The sequence below is a fragment of the Hypanus sabinus genome, chromosome 8 (assembly GCF_030144855.1).
Source record: "Hypanus sabinus isolate sHypSab1 chromosome 8, sHypSab1.hap1, whole genome shotgun sequence".
Taxonomy (NCBI): domain Eukaryota; kingdom Metazoa; phylum Chordata; class Chondrichthyes; order Myliobatiformes; family Dasyatidae; genus Hypanus; species Hypanus sabinus.
Window position 1 is genome coordinate 143,883,480 of NC_082713.1, and position 18,585 is coordinate 143,902,064.

An 18,585-nucleotide genomic window follows, 5' to 3' on the forward strand; every position below is an offset into this window, starting at 1 on the left:
TTGGAACAGTTAATATTAAAATCATTAGTAAATGAGTGATCCGCTCCGACAGGACACAGGGTAAACGGTGCCCTGGAGCAGGAGCGTGCTGGTCCGGTAATCTAGCGGGAGTCCGGCACCCAAATGTGCACCTAGGGCTTTCTTCTGGGGCCAGGACACAGTTCTCCCCTACTGATATAATCGATGTTGTCATTTGGTTATAGTGAGTTTCACCTCAACGTTTAATTTCCTGTCCTCTATACCCGCTATTTATCCGTTGGTGTCGTCGCTACTTTAGGAACACGATGTTCCATTCTAGCCCACACTGGCCTCCCTACGGTGGTGACTGACCTTTTGCAGTTTCCCTTCTCTTACAAACACAAGGGAGAGCCATTCGGCCCTTCTATACTGCTGCTTTCCTCCATTATCCTCCATGCCCCTTGATAACCATGGAAATGTACTGAATGAACTCATGGCCATCCAGGTGCAAACTTCTAATGATTCATCACCCTCAGCAAGAAGACATTTCTAAGTACCTTGCCCATTGGTCTAAACTGGAGTGTACCTGATCTTTCCATAAATGGCAAACCAATCATGTGAATCTGGCCACACTCACTCTAAGACATGTAAATTCTTAGGTATGGAGTTCGAAACTGCACACTGTCGAGCTTTCAGCAGGACTTGATATAACTATAGTACTCCAATCCTATAATAAAAACCAATGCAACAGTTGCCTTCCTAATCACCAGATATTGGTTTCTGATTACTTTCATACCAGGACACCTGCATCCCTTTTAACACTGACACCATCCAGACTATATTCTACTTCGTACAAGTGTATAATTTCACATTTTCCCACTTGATATTGCAACCTTGCTCAACTTGCCCGTATCCCTTTGAAGAGCTGATTCAACCTCCTCCCAAAATGTAGACTTGAATAATTTTATATTTTTACCAAGCACAGAACTATGACACTTGGTTCTCTCAGCCGATTTACTAAATGACTGTAATTAGATCATAAACAGTAGAGTGCAGAGTAATGATCCCTGCGTTTCCCCACTATCCAAGTCTGCCGACCAGAGAAAGGTCCGTTTATTGTCACTCTTTTGTTTTCTGTCTGGTAACCAATTCAGTAAAATACCCCCTACTTTGTGTGTTCTAAGGAACTCAGCAGGTCAGGGAGCATCTATGGAGAGGAATAAAGAGTCAACATTTCAGGCCAAGGCGCTTCATCAGGACCCTGATGAAGGGTCTTGGCCCGAAATGTTGACTGCGTCATTTGTGGCAGAGGTTTATGCTATAACAGGCTACAAAACGGCCAGGCAACATCACCAACAACTCCACATCCCTTCCTAATGACCTTAACACATCCTACGCATGTTTTGAACAGAAGATTAGAATATCACCACCCTCCCCGACTGTCTCTAATGCAACCGAACCTACGGTCACCTTTTGCAGATGTAAGATCGGTCTTCCAGGGATTGAACGCATGAAAAACATCTGGTCCGGATGGGGCCAGACGTTCTCCTTGTTTCTATCTGAGCTATCCATCTGCTTTAAGAAGATCACTATCAATCCAGTGCCCAAGACTTTATTGATAAGTGCCCAGTGGCTCTGGCATCCATTATTATGGTCTGGTCATGGAGCGCATTAACTTCAGCCTCCCAGACAACTTCAACCCACAATCATTCATCTAGCATTGAAAGACGTCTACAGCAGACGCCATCTCCCCGGCCTTACACTCATCTCTGGAGCATCTGGACAGTAAAGGCACCTGCATTACACTATTGTTTATTGCCTCTAGCTGTACTTTCAATACTGTAATTATAAGCAAACATATCTCAGAACTCAGCACCTCCCTTTGCATCTGGATCCTTGACTTCCTGACCCATAGACTGTAGTTAGTAAGGATTGGCAGCAACGTCTCCACCATGATTATTCCCAACACTGGTGCCCCCCCCAAAGCTGCAGCTCAGCCCCCTCTACACTCTACTCACTCTGCACTCAGGGCTGTGTGGTTAGACTCTGGTCTATCTTACTCTACAGGCTCTCTGATGACACCATTCTAGTGGGTCGTATGTCAAGTAACGATGAGTCATGGTGCAGGAGGGAGATAGAGAGTCTGTTCATGACAACAACCTTTCCCTCAATGTAAGCAAAACGAAAGAGCTGATCACTCAGGAAGGGGAGCAGTGCACGTGCTCCTGTTTATATCAACTGTGGTGAGATCGCAAGGGTTGAGAGCTTCATATTCCTAGGAGTGAACATCACCTAAAGCCAGTCATAGTCCAATCACCTGGGTGGCCCTGCCAGGAAAGGTCACCAGTACCTCTAAAGAATTCTGTCATGCCCCTTTCGACATCACCAGCTTTTGTTGATGAACCATAGAAAGTATCCAGAAGCTTCATGGGTTGGTTTGGTAACTGCTCTGCCTGTGACCATAAGAATCTGCAGCTCTGTGAACTCAGCCTCCCTCAATGGACTCCGTTCACACTTCTCACTGCCCCGGTGATGCAGACGACAAAGACCTCACCCATCCTGAACAATCTCTCTTCTGCCATCTCCCATGGGGCAGTAGATCCAAAAGCCCAAAAGTCATACCAGGTTCAAGGACTGCATCTAAGACTAGTTCCTTAGCATGATATGTTGGACTATTGACCTCACAATCTACCTGGTTATGGCCTTTGCACCTCATTGCTTACCTGCACTTCACTTAGTACTGAACACCTTTTTCCACACTGTTACTGCCCTACAATGTACGACACCAATACACTGTTGCAATGAATTACTCAGTACCGCAGTGCATGTGACAATAATAAACCAATTCATCAATTTAGGAACCTCCTTGTGAATATTTTTATGAAGGTACTCAAAATCACACGATAATTTGGCATAGTTTAATCATTCTGACACAAGCTATTTTAATTTATTAGCCAAGATGTCAGGCCAAACACTTTTCAAGTGTTTTGCTTAAATCTCTCATTACATTGAAAATTAAAATTAATAACTGACCAAGCATCAAAAATATTTAATCATCAGGTTTAGTGTTTATTCCCAGGAGTTACAAAAATTGGTTCTTGCCATAAGTATTTTAACAGCATAAAAGCTGAAGGGGAATCCAGAATTATAGAGTGAATAAATTCTGAGCTGTGTGCAAGAGAGGTATCACAGCTACTGCTTCCTCTCCTGAGGCTATCAATGTCCTTTGGATTGCGTAAAGACGCAAGGAGTTAATGAGATCCTTACCACTGCTCTGGTTTTGTTTCTCTCTTCAGTGCTCGTCCTCACTGGAGAATGTGGAAATTCATAACTCTTTTTCCACGTGCAGCTTACACACAGTGGGGCTGTGCCGTTGCCCGAAGACTTCTCCATGGTTAGTTGGGTTTTTTTCCCACATAATTTTTATGCACTTTTACTGTATCTAAGAAATGGAAGCAGGAATTAAGTCTACTTAGCCACTTAAACCTGCCTGTCGTTCACTGAAGGAGGTAACAGAACTCCATGCACCTGACTTTTCCCCTTCACTCAATATTTTGGGCAACAAAGTTTATTAACTTTAGATTTAATGTTAGCAAGTGACCCAGCATCAACTGTGCTTTATGTAACAAAGTTCTAAACCATTCCCCCCCCCCCACCCCGAGTCTCTGTTTCCTGCTCTACTTCTAGACTATGTCCCTTAGACCTAATTTCTTTTAGTGTTCCGGTCAATCTTTTTAATTTTCTTTTGCCATCAGTAATTTACAGTTGTTTTTCTCTCAATTCTAATTGTAATTAAACATGTTTTATATGTTCAAGGTGAAACAGTTTTCTGAAGGAAACTGTATGATGTGAAGAGTTAGGAGCAGAGTGAAATCTCTCCAGCTCTGTTGCAGTGAACATTGCCTCAGTTCTGAGCAGGATTACCCTTTCAGGGGCAATATGCTGCTTGCATTCTGCAGCCTGCAGCTACTGTATCATTCAGTTCCGTTCCCTGTGGAATTTTGGAATCTGCTGTGGTTTGAGTGTGCTTTCACTCTCATGTCTGCCTGTTATAAATTCCCTATAATGTACAGGGAAAAACTGCAGAATAGTTTCTGGAGATAAGGGGAATCTGTTTTCTTTCAGTAACGCCCCTGCCGAATAGATAACCTGGTGATGACCTCACTGAATCGTGTGAACAAGACGTTGATCCCTATTATACCTCTTAGTCTATGTAATTTATTCAGACATTTTTTTGAATGCACCAAAGCATTTTAAGGAGTTCAATTTTCTGTTGTGGAGGTTTGTACTCAAACTCACAAACCACAAGTGAGTTCATGACATTCCCGGTGGAGTGTTGAGTAAAACACATGGAATCTCTTTTGTGTTTCAGTATTCCATCCTCAAAAAGGGCAGGTGTGGTCTCAGTCTGATTAAAATGTGGAGTCTCCAATTATGAGTTAATCCCTAAGAAAAAATAGTGGTTTTAAGCACCCGTTGGAGTTGTGCAAAGCTGTGATGGGTGAGCATACAGAGGGTAAGCGGGAGCTTTCCCATTAGTGGATTATCCAAGGACTAGACTCAAAATGACAGCAAAAGACACAGGGAGTTGTATAACAAAGCTTTTCTTGGAGGGAGATTGGTTATGATCTGGATCTTGTTCCTATATGAATGATGGGAGAGATCTTTTAAAGACAATTAGTTTGACAGTTAAAAGAAAGTACTTGTCAGAGATAAGAGGATAGTGTGTGAGAATGGGACCCGACTACTTGTGCAAAAGGACTGGTGAGCCAAAAGGCCATCATCTGGCTAGCTTCATTGAAACCCTAAAATGGATATTGAAGAACCTTCTCAACCATTAACACTTAAGTAACCTTCAGTTTAACATTTGAGCATCCTGGATCACTTTGGTCCATCTCCCAGGAGCTTGAACTGATTATTGTAGGCTTGGGAACTGTCTATCTTGCTATTATTGCATAAACTTGGAAATGAAACTGAATAAAATATTGTGAATTATGAAAATAATGCTTGAGGTTCGTTTTTGCAGATGGACTTCTTAAGGTCCACCCAGAAGTATCAAAAGCAATTGCCAGTCAGAAGGCTGTAGTGGCTTTGGAAAGCACGGTCATCACACACGGCATGCCATATCCTCAGAACCTGAAGTAAGTGGACTAGGAGGAGTGATTGGATTTGAGGCATCTGGGATGGACACTAGTGCTCGGATTGTAATATAACACAAACTCTTTTGCACCGAGAATCCTCTATCTGGGAAAGTCAACTCATGCAAGAATCAAATTAGCTCATTGTGAAATATGAACATGTAATGTTTATAAGATGTATTGATTGGAAGAGGTACTGAGCTGGGTTAAGATCAAAAGGTGGTTTGCATGAGAAATAATGATTTCTGTGAGAAATAATGTGTTGGCATGTGGCCTAGTGGGCAAGGCATCAGACTAGTAACCTGAAGGTCACTGGTTCGAGCCTCAGCTGAGACAGCGTGTTTGTGTCCTTGAGCAAGGCACTTAACCACACATTGCTCTGCGATATCACCGGTGCCAAGCTGCATGGGTCCCAGTGCCCTTCCCTTGGACAACATCGGTGGCGTGGAGAGGGGAAGGCCTGCAGCTTGGGCAACTGCCGGTCTCCCATACAACCCTGCCCAGGCCTGTGCCCTGGAAACTCCAGGCGTAGATCCATGGTCTCTCGAGACCGATGGATGCCACCACCAATGATTTACAGAATGTAACTGCAAATTCCCCAGTAGAAATTTTGGGATATCCTATCTGATAAAATCGTACTAGATGTCAACCAATTATCATAATCCAGTGGGGCCAAATGTAACAGATAATATCCTCGCAGAAGTTCTAACGTTGTCACCAACACGCTCACAACATCACAGTCTCATCATCCACATCTGAGAAGAAGAAGTGATAACTCAAAGTAAAATATATCACCAATCACATTGTACAAAAATTAATGTTTCATTATATTCAGTACAAAGATTATGAAACATTAGCCATTGGAATAGGTATAACCATCATTACAATTAATTCCAAAAGTAATCTCCTGCTGGCACATGGCTCCATCTACCTTTTGTTTTGTCTGCCTCCACCTATCATCCATCTGCCTGTTACCCTTCAGCCATCCTCAGGCCACCAGTTACCTGTGGCCACTGTGTCACCTCTGTATACGACACTGGGTGTCACCCCTCTGCTGTCTCAGTCTTCATACAGGGTTTTGACTCACATATTGACAATTCCTTTCTCACACAGATGGTGCTCAACTCACTGAGTTACTCCAGAAATAAGTATATAATTATGCAAATTAAATCATTTGGTTAAATAAAGAAGCTGAGAAGCTGTTATGTACCTTTCAAACAAGGAAAGAAACTTCATTTAGTTCTAATCAAAATGTGCTTTGGATCCAGCAGAAAAGCTGGGAGGCTGTATTGGAAACCATATCTTTGTAATCTGGGCCTACTTTGTGCCATGTGGGAAGGTGCTGTGTGACAGAGTGAAGGGCACGAATCATATCTAAAGCCAGCTGTCCCATCCTGAGCCTGACTTGTGTCTGCAGAGCTGATAGAGAGGAATGGAAACCCTTCCGTGTCCTGGTGCTGCTTCCTTGAAATAAACACCAGCCATGGGTTGATCCAAGGTTTCTCCGATTTGTTTCAGATGCGCTAGGGAGGTTGAACAGATAGTAAAAGAACATAATGCAGTCCCTGCCACAATTGGCATCATCGAGGGGAAGGTGCATGTGGGACTGTCAGAGAGCCACCTGGAGCAGCTGGCTAAAAGCAAGGAAACACTAAAAGTATCGCGCAGAGATCTCCCATATGTTCTTAGCAAGGTGAGTTAAATGATGTGTAATTTCGTTGTGGTAATTACCACCACGTGTAAAGACTGGTGAGAGAAGATTTTTTTTTTTAAAAGGGGTTATTAGATTATTGGGCCCCAGCTCAGCAAGGGGAAGAAAGATAGTGAGAGCAACAAGGGAGGAGCGGGGAATTGGAAAGACGTGTTGCCAGGATCAGCATGACCCTAAAGGCCAACTGAATTCCAAGTTTCTTCGTGCCCAGTTAACATTTAGAGTTTGACACAAAGAATTACAAAATGATGTTAATTTTTTTGTTGATAGCTTTTGAGTTCTCTTTCAATACATATGTGAAATAAAATGCTGCCACCAAAATGATTTAGGATGCATGACGGCCCAAGTAATAGTTTTCAAAAGGCAACATGGTGTATTTTCCACAAACGTGGCACTTTTGAATATAGCTTCTTCAATGGTTTGATTAATTCTTGAAATGTTTTATGACCGGAGAATCTTGCATTTATCTGAGTTGTTTGTATAATGGTAATGTCCTTAGAATAGGAATCCAGAGAGTGAATGCAAGTTAAGTTCTGCTAATTAAATAAATTTGGGGGTGGGGTAGGAGAATTGGGGTGAGGGAAGAAGGTGAAGTTTGTAATGAAGGGCCAAGGCATTTCTCACATGCCTTCATTTTGTGTCTTCTGTTCACTGACTCTTGGAAGCAGGCTCCCTCATTTACCCTTTGACATTTCAGAGAACTCTACTAAATCTCTTGATTTTCACTGCTGTAAGGAGAATGACCAGGGAACAATGCCAACTTCTCTACTTTTGCCACTATACAGCATTCTTTCATTCATGGGTTCATAGCAAATCTCTTCAGTAACTTTCCTATAAACCTCTCCCCTAAACCTTGATATCTTTGCTAAAGTTCACTATTTGCTGCAATACTTCAGCTAAACTGCAACCAACATTTTAAATGAATTTAGCCCGCTTTGTTGTTTTTGTACTCCATCTGTTTATGAATCAAAGCACAAACATGGCTTTTTAGTGGGCTTTTCAGCCTGTCCTCCCATTTGTAAGAACTCATGTTTACAGACTCGTGTTTCCCTCCTCTCCACCCCAGTGGAGAGGCCTGTATTCTCAAGGATGTCAACCTTCTGGAGTGTTCTTGGATCCACACTCCTCCGGGTAAATGCAGAGTCCCTTCGCACTCCTACTATAAGAAGCAGAGGAACTATTCAGGAGATTAAGTAATCACTGCAGGGTGATGTGTGGTTGTAGCCACGGTTTTATGTGTTTGGTGTGGTTACAATCTAGGCCGCTGGTGATAGCCACATTGTTGGACCCTTACATGTACCAGTTCATTGTGGTAGCACAGTCTCATAGTTTCATGTGACTATTTCTGCTGCTGCTCAGGCACATTATTCCACAAATTTCCAACAGCTGCGCGCTTGCTCTAAACCTCCTTCGCCTGCCATTAGTTTCTCTCGCTTTCACTGTTATCTAGTGCTATTTCAATCTCTAGGACGTTTATGTATCTTTCTGAAACTTCATGCAGATGCGTCTGGTTAACCTGCCTACACTGACACTGTAATTATTCTAACTCACACAAGCCCTTTCAGCTCTAAATACTCCCAAAAATTGAAGAGCTGCAGCCACAAACCCTTTCTTTTTGTAAATAGTTTTAAACCTTAAACACAGAGCAAGTCTTTTGCTTCATGGGAAAAGCACAGTGAAAGCCAAAAAAACTGGGCCTAATTACCCGTCCATCCTAACAGCCCCATTTTGCTAACCTTCGATTCATCATTATACATTTCAGAACAGATGTGTTCATTCAACATGTGTTGGGTTAAAAAAAGACAAATTTAAGTCAGTCAGCTGCATATACTGTACACGGATATAATATCTGATTGTCCAAACATGTTCTATCCGTGAAACAAGGACAAATCATGGCTGCTTTTTCCAGTGGCTGTTCCTCAAAAGATACTAATAGATCTCTCCAAACTATATTACACAGTCACTTACTCTTTTACTTAAGAGTTTTCTTTTGCCAGCATTTTTTTTTTCATTAGTCCTTCAGTCTCCAGCCTTCACTAGCTGATCTGCCCACTGTGACTTTCCTTGTAACTTCCTCGAAAAACCCCATAATTCTGTAAGACTGGTTAGACAGCTCATCTGCCAAAGTCACAGGACATTTATCTCTTAACTCTCTCCTGTTGCCCTAACCCTAACCCTAACCCTAACCCTTCAATCTCCAGCCTTCACTAGCTGATCTGCCCACTGTGACTTTCCTTGTAACTTCCTCGAAAAACCCCATAACTCTGTAAGACTGGTTAGACAGCTCATCTGCCAAAGTCTCTTAACTCTCTCCTGTTGCCCAACTAAGTCTGTTGACCTTGTCCCTTAACTCGACCCATAGGGATTCTACTTCTTCTGATCCTATGTCCCTTCTTTCCAGTGATTTGATATCATTGCTTACCATCAGGGCCACTCCACCCCCTTTACCTACCTTCCTATCTTTCCTATACACTGTGTATCCTTGAACATTCGGCTCCCAATCACATCCATCATTTAGCCATGACTCAGCGATGGCCACTGTGTCATATCTTTTAACCTGTAGCTGTACATCAAGGTCATCCACTTTATTTCTAATGCTGCGGGCATTTAAGTATAGTATACTTAGATCAGTATGTTACTGATTTTGCTATATTTCTATCACACAGTAAATTATCCTGTCTATTCACCTGCCTGTCCTTCTTGCCATCTTTGCTGCACAGTATCTTTGACTTGTTACTATTTTCCTCTTCCTCGACCCTAACACCCTGGTTTCCTTCCCCTTGTCAACTTAATTTAAACCCTCCCTAACAGCTATATTGAACAATCCTGCCAGGATATTAGTGCCCTTTGAGTTCAGGTGTAACCCATCGTTTCTGTATAAGTCATGCCTCCCCCAAAATAGATCCCAGTGATCTAAGAATTTGAAGCCCTGCCCCCTGCACCAGTTAGTTAGCCACACATTCAACTGCTTAATTCTACTATTCTTACCATCATTGTTCTGTCACATTCTGGAACCTTGCTGCCAGTTTTTGGTCTGAAAGTCGAACTTATCCCACGTTCAAATTTGTCGATCCAATTAAAGCTGTCTTCCCTCTCAAATAATCTGTTTCAGGGCCTGGTTAAAAAAAAAGCATCAAGGAAGCCAGTTTTTATTCTAATAAGCTGAGGATAGATAATTAAAAGTTAAGAAGCTATACAAATAGCAGGAGTCTTGTAGCAAGCACTTTTACAGGATATTTTGGTGTTTGTATCTCATGATGTTTTGGACTTTGTAAACATTTAGCAAAGAGGATGTTCACTGATTTGCTTTGCTGGATATTTTCTTTCAGGGCTTATCTGGTGGTACCACTGTTTCAGTCTCCATAATAGCAGCACACAAAGCTGGCATTCCTCTGCTTGTGACTGGGGGCATCGGAGGCGTCCATCGGGATGGACAAAACAGTAAGAGATTTGTAAAATCTGTCACAGATATCCAAGACCAGTCTTTGTCATTTGTTTAGTTTGCACTTGTTCCTTGAAAGTATCCCACCATACTGTTAGACTGGCTGCAAATCTCCTACGTGTTGTTATTGTTCTTACAGCACTGGATATCAGCTCAGATCTGACAGAACTGGGTCACACCCCGGTGGCTGTGGTTTCAGCAGGAGTCAAGTCCATCCTGGATATTGGGCGAACACTGGAATACTTGGTACACTTCTGTTACAAACCCTGTAACTGGGTATCTTACCAGCAAAGACAGGAGTAGCCGATGAAGTCTGATGATACTATTTTTAACAGTAAAAATACACAAAAATAATATCAATGCAAATATACAGATAATATATGTCATCAATACTAAACCTAAAAGTGCGGGTATAATAATAATCAATGAGAAATAAGCTCTATCGTTGTCTAGGGGATAATGTGTTGTCCAATGGAAATATAAAGTTCAGTTCAGTTCATGCAGGCTGCAGTAGTTGTTGTTCGCGGTGTTGCAATTGTTGGGGGGAGAGAGAGAGAGAGAGAGAGACAGTAACAGCTATTGACTTACTGACTTTCCTTTTACGATCTTGATCCGTCGGTACATTGTTGTGGCCATTCACGTATGACCCCTCCATCCTTTAGCTAGACCGTTCCATGGAGGACTCGTCACCCAGGCAAGGGTGGACACACACACAAGCCCCCCACCAGTCTCGTACATTTCTCCTGGTGTGTCTGAGGGGTGTTCCCCAGCCCCGTCTTTTATCCCCACTCACGGGGTCTCAGGTGTCAATCAGGTTGGGATGATGCAATCCCTCAACCAGACCACTCTGGCTGCCCCCTGAGGGGTTTCAATGAATAGTACAGTACTCAATACACAATTCCTTCTCCAAGAGACAATAGCAGTAATCAGTGGTTCCATTCCGCTTTTGTTAGGAGACATTCCACCTTTGTGTATCCCTGCGTTGTCTCTCTCTCATTACTGACATGAGCTGTTTATCGCTCTCATTTCCTGGGTATCAGACCTGAAATAATAGCGATCCTGCGATTCTCAAAAGGGGGGGGAAGCGATTTTGCACCCTTTGGCCCATCAGGGTTGCTCCACATTCGTAACACTTCAAACCCTGGAATACTTCCCATTCTGATACAGTTATTCCTAAAGACATTGTACACATTTAGGTAGGCATCAGCCTATTCTGACGGATGAATCTTGCTTTCTTTCCTTGGGAAAGGAGAAGTTTGCTTTTATCATGAGAATGACTGAAGCAGCAGCTGCAAAACTGCAAGTATATTTAATAATCTTCTCAAAGGAACTTGCCGCGCAACTAAGGTTAGGAATGAAATATCTAGTGCCAGCATAGGTGCAGGAGGCTCTGTTAGATTGCTGGAATGAAACAGTTCCGTTTGAGCCTGTTTCTGGACAATGTGCGAGAAAGTGATGTGTAAGTTATGTTGCTCTGGTGAATTAATAACTAAAATGCCATTGCCTTCAGAACTTTTTTGCCCCATTGAGCCTTTTGGGACAAACACACTAACCGCGGTACATAATAAATAGAGGCTAATTTCTCAGTTATTTTGTTTTTATTGTACAAGTGGTCGTTTGCTTCATATTTCCCACTCTGATATTCCTCAGTCTGCTTCCTTGCAGACATACACACACGTTCTTTCCCTTTTCAATTCTTCTCTGATTCTAATTCTTCCCTTCCTTTCCCATACTGCCTCCTTGTCTCCTTCGGCCCTTTCTCGGGATGTTATGGTGGATTTCTTTCATTCTGCTTTTGTGCTTTCTGAGAAGGGGAAGTGGTTGGGTAGTCTGAAGTGGTGTAGGGCTCCTTCCGGGACTTGAGCGGGGCTCCCTGTGCTTGTTCCTGATGTTCTCACCACCGTGCCGAGCGCCCCTTCTCTGCTTCAAATGGTCTCAGTGATCACTGGGAATTTCTTCAAAGAAGCTGCAAGCGGGTTCTCAAATCTTTCCGCTGCTCACCTTGTAATCTCCTCATGCCAGTTCGAGAACAGCAGTGGGAGTTGTCTCTGCAGGGAGGATGTATCAGTGAGTGATGGAGGATGATAGTAAAGTTGGAACTCCCATTTTGGATAAATTAACATTATATATTGGTTAATTTAGGAGACGCAGGGGGTATGCGTGGCTACGTTTGGCAAGACACGTGACTTCCCAGCATTCTTTACTCCAAGAAGTGGCTTTCAATCTCCTTACAATGTCACTGATGAAGAGGAAGCTGCAAGACTTATTGGTAAGGTTCTGCCCCCGAGTCCTGATTTGCGAAAACACCATAAACTGATCGCACGTTGGATGCTGTTGTCCAGGTAGAAATTACAATCAGAAGGGGAGTCACAAAGTGACTGTGTTGTCAAGGCAGTGATAACCGGTACATGAATTTATCGATGTAGATCACAGTTGTTAAAATCTTCCCAGTAAGACCTTCTCCAACCTAATATCTGATTTAGTTCACCTGAGGATGAAGCAGACACAGCATCATAAATTCTCAAAAGTCCAGTCGACAACTCCTGTCCTCCGCGTTCCCTTCTCTTCACTCAGAGTGGTTTGAGAGAGAGAAGGGAAGAGAGAGAGAGAGAGAGAGAGAGGGGGAGAGAGAGAGAGAGAGAGAGAGAGAGAGAGAGAGATAGAGAGGGGAAGAGAGAGAGAGGGGGGAAGAGAGAGAGAGAGAGAGAGAGAGGGGGAGAGAGAGAGAGAGGGGGAGAGAGAGAGAGAGGGGAAGAGAGAGAGAGAGGGGAAGAGAGAGAGAGAGGGGAAGAGAGAGAGAGGGGGGAAGAGAGAGAGAGAGGGGAAGAGAGAGAGAGAGGGGAAGAGAGAGAGAGGGGGGAAGAGAGAGAGAGAGAGAGAGAGAGAGAGGGGGGGGGGGAATTTCACTGTTCACACAGTCGTTGATGCAAGGCCACCAGCGTTAGGTTCTGTTGTAAACTCAAGGTGGCAAATTGCTTGGAATGTGACACAGTCAGTTTCAGTTTGAAAGCCAGCCCCCTCTCTTTACTCAGAGGTTCAGGAAGAGCAATTCAGTTTTTGCAGCCCTCTTCAAAATTGGAGATTAAGGAGCATAGTTTGAAAACCATGGACTTAAGTGAGGAACTTTGAAGAGTGTCTATCATGTCATACCTAATCTTTCCCTACTTCTATTTGAATTAAAAAAGTAGATGTAATTTGCACTGAATGCTTGACTTGGTGGTGTATATAAATAACATTAAAATGTTCCTAGTGTTATTCATATGCGGGTGACTGGGTCTTACTGCAAAATGGACAAATACAGTCAATAGTGGGGGATGTGAGTTGCTGGTTAATAAAGTGAAAGCATTTACTTTTATTTTAACAGCCACTGTCCATCATTTTGGCCAGGATAGTGGAGTGCTGATCGGAGTCCCTATTCCGGAGGAAGAGGCTGCATCAGGCCTGGTTATTGATAATGCGATCAGCCAAGCTGTGAAAGAGGCAAGGTGAACAAGACAAGAATACTCATAGAAATGATATTTTGTGTTGAATTTCCATGATAAATATTCTCACTAATCAGCAAAAAGAATGAAAACTACCGGGTAATTTGTTTGAGTCATTTGTTCAGGATTTAGAGCCATAGAGAATTACACCACAAAACAGGCCTTCCAGCCCATCTCATCCATGCCAACTCCATTTAAACTGCACTAGGGCCATAATTCGCCATATCCCTACTATCCATGTACCTATCCAAACTTCCCTGAAATATTGAAATCGAGCTTGTATGCACCACTTGTCCTGGCAGCTCATTCCACTCTCTCAGAACCCTCTGAATGAAGAAGATTCCCTTCATGTTCCCCTTAAACATCTCACCTTTCACCCTTAACCCATGACCTCTGGTTGCAGTCCCAACCACCTCAGTGGAAAAAGCCTGCTTGCACTTACCCCATCTACTGTATACCCTTCATAATTTTGTATCTCCCTATCAGATCTCCCCTCAATTTTCTACGTTCTTAAGAATACAGGCCTAACCTATTCAATCTTTCCTTATAACTCGAGTCCTCCAGACCTGCCAACATCCTTGTAAGTTTTTTCTGTACTCTTTCAACCTTGTTTACATCTTTCCTGTGACCAAAACTGCACACTAAACTTCAAATTAGACCTCACCAAGGTCTTATACAACTTCAACATAACATCCCAACTTCTGTACTCGGTACATTGATTTATGACGGTGAATGGGCCAAAAGCTTTCTTTACGACCATTTCTACCTGTGATACCACTTTCAACAAATGATCTACCTGTATTCCCAGATCCCTTTGTTCTACAGCACTCCTCAGTGCCCCACCATTCACTGCGTAAGCCCTACCCTGGCTGGTCCTACCTAAAGTGCAAAACCTCGTACTTGTCTGCATTAAATTCCACCTGCCATTTTTCAGCTCATTTTCCCAGCTGAAGCAGATCCCTCTGCGAGCCGTGATAGTTTCCCTCACTGTCCACTACACCCTCAATCTTGGTGTCATCCACAAAGCTGCTGATGCCGTTAACCACGTTATCATCTAGATCATTGATATAGATGACAAACAGCAAAGGACCCAGCACCAATCACTGTGCACACCATTAGTCACAGGCCTCCAGTCAGAGAGACAACCCTTTAATAGCCCCCTGGCTTCTTCCACAAAGCCAATGTCTAATCCAATTTGCTACCTCATCCTGAATCCCGAGCACCTGAACCTTCTTGACCAGCTTTCCACGTGGGACCTTGTCAAGTGCCTTAATAAAGTCTATGTAGACAACATCCACTGTCTTTCCTTCAGCAGCTTTCCTTGTAACCTCTTCGAAAAACCCCATAACTCTGTAAGTCTGGTTAGACAGCTCTTCTGCCAAAGTCACAGGACATTTATCTCTTAACTCTCTCCTGTTGCCCAGCTATGTCTGTTGATAATTAACAAGTCAGCTGCTGAGAGTCAATGTGCTGATCTTGCAGGTTTAATTGTTAAAAAAAACACGATATGCTGGCAGAACTCAGCAGGCCAGACAGCATCTATGGGAGGAGGTAATAACGACGTTTCGGGCCGAAACCCTTCATCAGGAATTGTTGGCAGTTTTTCTGCAAAATCAATGGTTTGTTTGCTTGTCATAAGACTGCCTGTTCTTTACAAACATCATGCTTCATCTCAGTATCATTTTCGACAAGAAGTAATATGAATGGGATCAGCTACAAGTGAGGCCTGAAGCTGCAGGCTGAAGATCCTTCAACCACCAGATGTAAAGCAAGTCATACAGTGACAGCTCAGAACCCATCCCTGAAATGAAACCCACACAAATCACTGCAACGTAAACAGTTCCCCAGATTGGGAAATTTGGGTGAAAACACAGGTGTCCAAGTTTTTAATTCACTGGCATTTATTGGTGGTGCAGACGAGGTCGAAACAGTGCAGGAGGCCTCACACAGGACTGGGAGTGAGAGACTTAAAAAAAGAGCTTCCATGGAATTTCAAACACGAGCAGTTCTGCAGATGCTGGAAATCCAAAGCAACACTCACGAAATTCTGGAGGAACTCAACAGGCCTGATCAGAACTGATGAAGGGTCTCGACCTGAAACGCCGACTGTTTACTCTTTTCCATAGATGCTACCTCTCTTTCTGAGTTCCTCCAGCATTTTGGGTGTGCTGCTCCCGTAGAATTTCGGGTTATTTTGGTGATGCAGTCGCAATTCATTAGCAAGAACAAATAAAATTAAGGTAGAGACAAGCAGAGTGACCATTGTTGGACCAGTGTTAGAGTGCGGAGGCTTTGACTCATCAGGCTTTGGCAAGGACAAACTGGGGTGAGGTATGTATCTGGTACATTTCTTCTTCTTCATTCTTCAGTCTTTGTCTGTTAGTGCATAGTTATAGCAGTGAGAATGGCTATTCTTGTTTATTGAGTTCTTTATATGTGATGTGGGAATTCTGGGAGCCCCCCAGACTCCCAGATAACCACATCTGCACCTGGTGCACCGAGCTGTAACTCCTCAGAGATCATGTTAAGGAACTGGAGCTGCAGCTCGCTGACCTTCTGCTCATGCAGGAAACTGACGAGATGTAGGTAGGAGCTACAGGTAGCTATCCCTAAGTTGCAGAAAGCTGGTAAGTGGGTGACTGTCAGGAGAGGGAAGGGAAATGGGCAGTGAGTACAGAGTATCCTGTGGCCATTCCCTCAGTAATAAGCATACAGTTTCGGGTCCTGTTGAGACGAACAACCTTCTTGGGTGGGGGAGTGGTCTCTGGCCCGGTGGCTCAGAAGGGAAGTGAGGGAGAAGAGGACTGCAGTATTGATAGGGGATTCCGTAATTAGAGGAGTAGACACAAGATTCTGTGACACAACAGAGACGTCCGGATAGTATGTTGCCTCCCAGGTGCCAAGGTCTGAGAAATCTTGGATCCGGTCTATGATATTCTAAATGGGGAAGTGAGGTGAGTGAAGCCCGAGACTTGGTACTTATTAGTACCGGTGACATAGGTAGGAAGGCAAAGTGGTCACGGAGGGAGAATTTAGGGTGCTCGGTAGAAAGCTGAAAAACAGCACCTCTATTATAGCAACCTCTGGATTGTTGCCTGTGCCACGGGGCAGTGAGGGTAAGAGTAGGATGATTTGGCAGATGAATGTGTGGCTGAGAAACTGGTGCAGGGGCAGGGTTTCAGATTTCTGGATCGTTGGGATCTCTTCTGGGGAAGTTTGACCTGTACAAAAGGGTCGGGTTACACCTAAACCTGAGGGGGACCATTATCCTCTTGGGGAGGGTTTAACCTAATTTGGCAGGGGGTGGGAACTGGAGTGATGTGGTTGTTAGTTTAGAGCAGAGACAGTGTAGTGAGACTATGAGGAAGAACAGGAAGGTGATAGGGTAAAATTGTAACCTGTGGGATGAGTTGCAATGTAAAAGGGGGACAAAATCGAAAAGGGTGACCGAAGGATTTACATTTGAATACATGCAGTATACAGAATAAGGTAGATGGCATGGTGCAGTTAGAGGCTAGCAAATATGACGTTTTGGGAATCACTGAGTCATAGCTGAAAGAAGCTTATAGTTGGGAGCTTAACATCCAAGGAGACATATTATATCAAACGGACAAGCAGGTCGGCAGAGTGTGTGGCATAGCTCTGTTGGTAAAAAATGAAGTCAAATCCGTAGATAGAGGTGACATAGGATTAGAAGATGTAGAATTCTTGTGGATAGAGTTAAAAAGGTAAAAAAGGTAAAAAAGGTAAAAAGAGCCTGATGGGCCCCTGAACAGTGGCCAGGATGTGGACTACAAATTACAACAGGAGGTAGAAAAGGCTTGACAAAGGGGCAATGTTACAAATGTCGTGGGGGATTTCATTACACAGGTATATTGGTGCTGGATGCCAAGAGAGATCATTTGTAGAATGCCTGCAAGATGGTTTTATGAGCAGCTTATTGTTGAGCCCACTAGGGGATGAGCTACACTGGATTGGATATTGTGGAATGAACCAGATTTGATTAAGGAGCTTAAAATAATATGGTCGTGATCATGATATGATTGAATTCATCCTGCAATTTGAGAGGGAGAAGCTAAAGTCAGATGTATCAGTATTTCAATAGAGTAAAGGGAATTACAGAGGCATGACAAAGGAGCTGGCCAAAGCTGATTGGAAGGGGACACTAGCAGGGATGACGGCAGAAGAGCAGCATGGCTGGAGTTTCTGGGAGTGATTTGGAAGGGGCAGGATAGATACATCCCAAAGAAGAAATATTCTAATTGCAGGATGATGTAGCTGTGGCTGACGAGGGAAGTGAAAGCCAACGTAAAAGCAAAAGGGCAGACGTATAGTAGAGGATCGGGAAGCTTTTAAAAACCAACAGAAGGCAACTGAAAAACCATAATGGGAGGAGGGGGAAGATGAAATATGAAGGTAAGCTAGCCAACAATGTCAAAGAGGATACTAAATGTTTTCTCAGATATATGAAGAGTAAAAGAGGGGTGAGAGTGGATATCAGACCACTGGAAAATGATGCTGGTGAGGTAGTAATGGGGGACAAGAAAAATGGTGGATGAACTGAATAAGTATTTTGCATCAGTCCTCTCTGTGGAAGATACTAGCAGGATGCTGGAAATTTGAGCGTCAGGGGACTGAAGTGAGTGCAGCTGCTATTATTAGGGAGAAGGTGCTGGGGTAACTAAAAGATCTGAAGGTAGATAAGTCACCTGGACTGATAGCTTCTTGATTAGTCATGGCGTGAAAGGTTACGGGAAAAAGGCAGGGGTATGAGCCATGATGGAATGGTGGAGCGGACTCCGCGGGGTGAATGGCCTCATTCTGCTCCTGTGCCTCACGGTCTTGGTTACCTGT

The 18,585-nt window shown here is 43.5% G+C and overlaps 1 protein-coding gene across 2 annotated transcripts in view; it reads left to right on the forward strand.

Moving 5' to 3' along the window:
* zgc:136858 (uncharacterized protein LOC678543 homolog) overlaps positions 1 to 18,585 on the forward strand; it is a 53,056-nt gene that overhangs the window by 259 nt on the left and 34,212 nt on the right. The window contains exons 1-8 of one of the 2 annotated variants that reach the window (XM_059978089.1): positions 101 to 202; positions 3,255 to 3,352; positions 4,985 to 5,099; positions 6,615 to 6,789; positions 10,137 to 10,248; positions 10,389 to 10,495; positions 12,392 to 12,518; positions 13,614 to 13,734. In XM_059978089.1, coding sequence (XP_059834072.1) covers positions 3,274 to 3,352; positions 4,985 to 5,099; positions 6,615 to 6,789; positions 10,137 to 10,248; positions 10,389 to 10,495; positions 12,392 to 12,518; positions 13,614 to 13,734 — 836 coding nt within the window. In that variant the 5' untranslated portion in view covers positions 101 to 202; positions 3,255 to 3,273. Of the gene's footprint in view, positions 1 to 100; positions 203 to 3,254; positions 3,353 to 4,984; positions 5,100 to 6,614; positions 6,790 to 10,136; positions 10,249 to 10,388; positions 10,496 to 12,391; positions 12,519 to 13,613; positions 13,735 to 18,585 lie in introns of those variants that run through there. The other variant, XM_059978088.1, reaches the window with a different exon arrangement.